The sequence below is a fragment of the Erigeron canadensis genome, chromosome 6 (assembly GCF_010389155.1).
Source record: "Erigeron canadensis isolate Cc75 chromosome 6, C_canadensis_v1, whole genome shotgun sequence".
Classification (NCBI taxonomy): Eukaryota; Viridiplantae; Streptophyta; class Magnoliopsida; order Asterales; family Asteraceae; genus Erigeron; species Erigeron canadensis.
In genome coordinates this window covers 17,958,965-17,964,974 of record NC_057766.1, presented here as the reverse complement: position 1 = coordinate 17,964,974, position 6,010 = coordinate 17,958,965, and the positions used below count along the sequence as shown (strand labels likewise).

Below are 6,010 nucleotides of genomic sequence, written 5' to 3'. Positions count from 1 at the left end.
CGCCAACGAATTGGTTAAAAACCCTTACCTTGTTGGATTGGAGGACCGTACGGTTCTTTGATTCATCACCTAGATTGTCCAACCATCTTTCAACAATCATATTTGACAAATGAGTAATGCACAACTGGCATATAAACTGTACAGCCGTAGTACATTACCCCAAAAACCCGACCCACTCACAATGAAATATGTAAAAAATCATAGTAGAATTCACTTAACCCTTTCCTATGCAAACCATTAAGCCACAAGTTTATTGTCAGCATGAAAGAGTAAGCTAACCTGAACAGAAAACTTGGAAACATTGGAACCGTCAAAAAGCTAATAACATGCCTGGAAACAATAAGATCCTCCATTGCAGAAATGGACATAAAACATTGGAACCTGGAAACATGAAAACCTAAACATCAAATAAGAATTAGAGAAGTGAAAAGTATTGCAGGTAAAAATTAATTAGTACATAAATCCACTCACCTTATATAAGCTACGCAGCTTGTAAAACTTCTCTGTAAACAACATTTGCGGTGTATACGCCGGGTTGATGGAAATTTTGGGTAGGCCTAACCAAACCTTCACCCTTTCACGTGATATCCCCCGAGATAGGGCCACGGATAGTTGTCCATGTGAGAATACCGATTCAGGTAGATAGACACCGACGTGTGGAACTGTCTGGCCTTGGGCTTTGTTTATTGTCATCGCGAAGCTAAGTCGAATCGGGATCTATTTTCTCTTCAACTTAAAGGGATACATATCATTTTTAGAGGGACACATGGGTATTCTTGGTAAGAAAACTCTTTTACCGGCATGTTGCCCGACCGCTATTTCCGCATCAATGACATTTCGTTGAAAACCTCTGCATATCAATCGTGTTCTGTTACAAAGTCCGTTGGATGGATCGATGTTACGCAATAGTATAACTGGGCACCCGATTTTGAGTCGTAGACGATGAGGGGGCAAACCTGCAACACTAAGAGAAATTAAGAATTCAACCGGATAGTAGTTGTTAACATCGTCTTCCGCCTCATCAAAGCTGTAATATATTCGCTCCTGCCCACTAAATCTACTGATCAACTCATCGTTTATCTCATCAACATTTTCATTTTTAGTTGATAGTATTGCCCTGGAAATTATGTACTCTGAAGAAGTCCCATTCATTTCAATGGATGGGAATATGGCACTTATTAAGTCCTCTTTCGATCTGGTCTCGGACTCGATAGTGTATGGGATGGTCATCTCATCAGGTATGCGAATGAAGTTGCCGTCAATCATGTCTTCTTCCCCATCGCCGACTCTTAAAAGAAAATCTGAAAACAATGGATCCGTCCGTGCTCTCATGTTGACAGATAAACGCAGCTTAGTTATCCCAGGCCAAAGAGGCGACATCCGCAGACTCGAGTCTACAATCTGTGCGCGGGTTCCTTTTTTGATCACCGGCAACACCTGCCTAAAGTCACCTCCAAAAACCATTACCTTCCCCCCAAATGGCAGCCTTACGCCTATTATATCTTGCATTGTTCGATCAAATGCCTCCACCGCTTGTCGCTTAGCCATCGAGGCTTCATCCCATATGATGAGTTTGGCATGACGAAGTAGCTGCGCAGTACCACTTTGTTTACTGATGTTGCAAAGAGAGTTATTATTCAGGATTAGAGGAATTTTGAATCTCGAATGAGCTGTGCATCCTCCAGGCATGTTATTAGCTGTTGCCCCAGAAGATGCGGTCGCAATGGGAATCTGCCCACGTGAATGAACCTCAGCAAGTAGAGTATTATACAGATAGGTTTTCCCCGTTCCACCAGGGTCATCAACAAAAAAAACTCCTGGACAGTTACTATCAACATGCCTCACGATGGTATCGTACGCAAACTTCTGATCAGGATTGAGATTATCTTTGGCACGCAGATGATCATCTTCAACAACTATGGAAGATTCTTCTTGTAACTCACGACAACCTCCCAAATCGAGATGATCTGAGTTTATGCAAGGAAGGTCAAAATCATCCAGATTATTGCCCATAGATTGAAGAAATACGAAAATGTCTTTAAGAATTAGACTTTGAACTTGATCATTATTTTGGAAACGTCTTCTGTAGTCTTCAGAAAGAAAAATAATGATGTTCATCCCATAACCTCCTAACATCCCCTGGGTTACAAAATATCAATATAGTCGCAAAAAGTCTTCTCAAAGAATGCGGAAAATGAAACATGGAAGCCTCTATAAGACATTGTGACAAACTATCATCGTTCTCAATCAAGCCTCTCTCAAGTGCTGCCTTTCTAAAAGTTGTGTGCTTTTCACCGTTCACCGTGTAAAGATCATCAAAGCTTTTAGGTCCTTTAAAGTGCATTAAAAGAAGATGTAAGTAATAGTGATCACCTTCTGTTGGGTTAGCTGACACTACCTGTCCCATTGTCGGCGGGCCGGATCGAGGCTGCCATAAGCTTTTCCCAGCATTCCACGTGATGTGTTTTGGGATGTCTTTGTACAGATGTTCTCTTGCAGCCCGGTTCACTTTATTAAGCTCAAAAAATGCGGTCAGCATTGATCTTTTATTTTGTCCCCAATGTAGGACAGCCGTTAGGCTTTCACTTTCTCTAAATCAAACATACGGCTTCTCAGGGAGATGAAGGTGCAATGCCATGACGCAGGGGTGGATTTTGGAAAGTGGGAAGCGAAAGATACGCCACATTGCCTCGGGAGGTGAGACATATCGTGCGTCTTGAAACCGCTTTATCTCATTAACCACAACTCCTTCTTCATCAGGATCGACATGAACAACTTGTTTATCATGACCTTTGTAGACGTATTTGAACACATATTTGACAGATTTGATACTCGAGCAAATCTCCAAATTCATGTAACAATTAAACATCATCAGTAACTTCGGGTTGTATGGTACGACCCATCGGTAATCAATATCGTGTTTCCCCTTCTTTACTGTGATCCTGTTGGCTCTCCGCTGTGGATATAAGTCATCTCCCTGTACAGTTTGCTCATTTAACTCGCGAGGATAATAAAAATGACATTTCTTTGGGTCTCCTTGCATGCATGGGGAATCAGGATTTAGATGTCCACATGGTCCGTGAAGCATGTGATTAACTACCAGTTCATGCAATTTGGAATACCTTGTTGGGTTTGGGATTTCAGCACACACCAACTTGTCGTATTGATCAGGAGTTGTAATCTTGTGTGATGGCTTCATTATTAGAAGAAAATGTGCATGAGGCAAACCATGCTTTTGGAACTCAATGACATAAACATAAGCCCCTACCTCGCCGAGGACATGCTTTTCGAGCAGCTGCTTCTTCAAATCCTCAAGTTAAGCCCGAAAGACTCTTGCAACCAATCCCGGACGATCTTGAGCAGTTTGACCGGGTAAGAGTTTTTTAGTTATTTCTTCCCAATTTGGGTTGCAAGTAAACATAAGGAATAGGTCAGGCTTATCGGCATCTTGCACCAACGTCATGGCATCCAAAAAACGTCGACGCATGTCACGTGGACCTCCAATGAAAGTTGCAGGGAGCACAATCCTTCTTCTAATCCTACTCAGATTAACTTCACCGGCGTTGACACAATCCACTATACCCTGATACAAATCTACCCTTATCTTGTCTTGATTATACTCATGGAAATTCAAGCGTGTTGTTTCAATCTTTATGTAGACATCTACAACATACTGTTGGTACAATCTCCCACCTAACAGAATCACATTCTCTGTAGGCCGGATTTGGAACTTGTAGCAGTAATATTCCTGCATTGTTACTGTTTTCCTACCTTTGTTTGTGTTTTCACCTGTGAAAACAATAAGGTGTAAAAGCTAGCACTTTAATTTATGAATAAAACGATAAAAATATAGTAAAACATATGTGATAATGTGTATGGATTACCTTCCGCCTCTTCATCTTGTTCGATGTTGTCTTCATCATTACCAATGTCATCGAGAGAAAAACCATTTCTTGGTATTCTTGAATGCCATCTAAACTCACCAGCGGGGAAAAACAAAGGATAGGACAGTGGATCGTAACAACCAAAGTAAGGTTGAATGCGTTGGCATTGTTGAGACCTCCCATACACAACAATGCTTCGCTTGTATGCTGTAATTTTGTCATTTCCTTCAACCCATATACCAGCAACCTACAGTTAACGAATAATATGGGTTATGTATTCTGTTTCTTTTAAAAAAGGAAACTGAAATAAAAGTACAATACGGTAAACTGATATATCACCTCCGATGTAGTAGGTCGGTTGTACACCCTTTGGTCGAGCTCAACTGATGCATTCAAAGTGACCCTGTAATTGTCTAGGGGTCCTAACTGAGCCATGTTTTGGAAGGTGGTTGCGTACGGATTTGCAGCAAGAGCACGTGTCAAGATACGAAAGATATTTCTATCAAGGTTGGACCAACTTGCTCTGAGATTAAACTCGTTTTCTGGATCATAAAAATACAACTGTAAGTACCTAGGTTGTCCGTCCCTTGGTACCAACTGATCTAGAGTGTGATATATCCCACCGTTTACACGAAACGTATAGACTCTAGCACTCATATTTGCATACTTTTTATCTAACTTGACACCCATTGACGTGAATGAAAAGTTTGTGTTGTACGCACGTATTTGGTGTCTGAACGTTTTTCCTAATTTGGTTTGATCCGTATAGAGATTGTACAGTTCAGTTGGAACGTTTGTGATGGCCAATTTTGTCTTCCCACTCATACAACAGAAAGTAGGAAATTTAAATTTAAACCGCGTCGCTCCACAATGTTTACATGGGGCCTGGTCTGTCAACACACGATGCTTTTTAGGGAGGCCGTTGTAGAAAAAGTCGTAAGGATCCTCCTGGACCTCCTCAATTAAGGTTGAAGGGTTCAGATTAACTCGGCGACGTCCTGGCTAATATGTAAATAATGTGTGGTGTTAAAAATAAGTTATATTTCTGGGGTTTATAACATGTGGTATATATAGTATGTACTTCACAAAATAACCTCTTGAAGATTCTCCGATAAATGTCGATGAGCCTGCTGATGACTGGTGATATTTGAGTCAATATTGATGCAGATGAACTTGGTAGAGTTCCATTCTCACATTCAAAGCCTGTAAGAGGGAAAAACTGCTGGAACGATCATATGAATATAATCAGTTGTTTATATACATGATGTAAGTTTTAGAATAACCTCTTGATGAGTCGCCAATGAATGTTGATTGCCTTGCGATTACTGGCTCCGATTCGTTGAGCACCGATTCAAATAAAGGTAGTAGATTGCCATTCTGACATTGATTAACAACTGGAGTGATGGGAAAAACAAAATAAAATTATCGTGTATACCTTTGAAGCGTTGTTGCGTGACGCTTGAAAAGTATGTTGACGATCCGTTATTGTTATTGGTGTGGACAGGAGGGACCATTTGAGCAGGTGCTTGAGGAAGGTGCTGATCTGACAGTGAAATGTTTTCGTTGTACCCGTTAGGCGGATTATGTTGGGTTGTTGGTTGGTTTGAACCCAACATCATATTCGACATTGTAGTCCTATAATATGATGTAGGATTCCAGCTCCTATGGTGCAAATCAACTAAAGGGACTGATCGTGAAGGCTGTGTATGGGCTTTAGTGATACCAGATGCTAGCGATCGAGTCAAGGGAGGAGTGTTCTAGGACATGACTTCCGACAAAGGCGAATGGGCTGATTTTTTTTTAGCTTTTTGCCTTTCGTAACGTTCTTTGTTGTTTTGTCTTTTTCTTTCTACGTCGGCATTGTAAGTGGTAACACTTGTATTGGAAGGTGTTCGTTGAGCAACAACTTGTGGATGATGGTTTTGGTTGAAATGCGATACATTTTCTTTGTTACCAAAAGGTGTGTGAAAGTTGGTGGTTGAATGGGTTGAAAGTAACACCTGCATGTTTGGATGATAGGATGGAGCATTGTTTGTAATATGATTCATTTCTCCCAATGGAACCCTCTGAAGTGGATTCACTCCCACTTGACTGGTATAACCTACTGCAGGAGAAGGCTGTTGAGA

General features: G+C 41.0%; 3 protein-coding genes across 3 annotated transcripts; all 3 read right to left on the bottom strand.

The window, feature by feature from the left end:
• Positions 1-717: 717 nt before the first annotated feature.
• On the bottom strand, positions 718-2,013 carry LOC122604383 (ATP-dependent DNA helicase pif1-like). The gene has a single exon (XM_043777278.1). The coding sequence runs from the start codon at positions 2,011-2,013 to the stop codon at positions 718-720; it is 1,296 nt and encodes a 431-aa protein (XP_043633213.1).
• A 79-nt stretch (positions 2,014-2,092) lies between these two features.
• Positions 2,093-2,539, bottom strand: LOC122604382. Its single transcript, XM_043777277.1, has one exon. The coding sequence runs from the start codon at positions 2,537-2,539 to the stop codon at positions 2,093-2,095; it is 447 nt and encodes a 148-aa protein (XP_043633212.1).
• A 777-nt stretch (positions 2,540-3,316) lies between these two features.
• LOC122604381 lies at positions 3,317-5,512 on the bottom strand. Its single transcript, XM_043777275.1, has 5 exons — positions 5,320-5,512; positions 4,966-5,087; positions 4,224-4,886; positions 3,885-4,131; positions 3,317-3,789 (listed from the first exon to the last, which is right to left on the bottom strand). Exons 1-5 carry the CDS (start codon positions 5,510-5,512, stop codon positions 3,317-3,319), a joined length of 1,698 nt encoding a protein of 565 aa, XP_043633210.1.
• Positions 5,513-6,010: the final 498 nt, after the last annotated feature.

Bases quoted from the DNA above. Each gene is read 5' to 3' on its own strand.
- LOC122604383 (XM_043777278.1), bottom strand. From the start codon at position 2,013: ATGGGCAATAATCTGGATGATTTTGACCTTCCTTGCATAAACTCAGAT.
- LOC122604382 (XM_043777277.1), bottom strand. From the start codon at position 2,539: ATGCTGACCGCATTTTTTGAGCTTAATAAAGTGAACCGGGCTGCAAGA.
- LOC122604381 (XM_043777275.1), bottom strand. From the start codon at position 5,512: ATGTCGAATATGATGTTGGGTTCAAACCAACCAACAACCCAACATAAT. The intron at 4,887-4,965 runs GTACATACTATA...TTTACATATTAG, and splicing joins TCAAGAGGTTATTTTGTGAA to CCAGGACGTCGCCGAGTTAA. The intron at 3,790-3,884 runs GTAATCCATACA...TTGTTTTCACAG, and splicing joins ACAAGATGAAGAGGCGGAAG to GTGAAAACACAAACAAAGGT.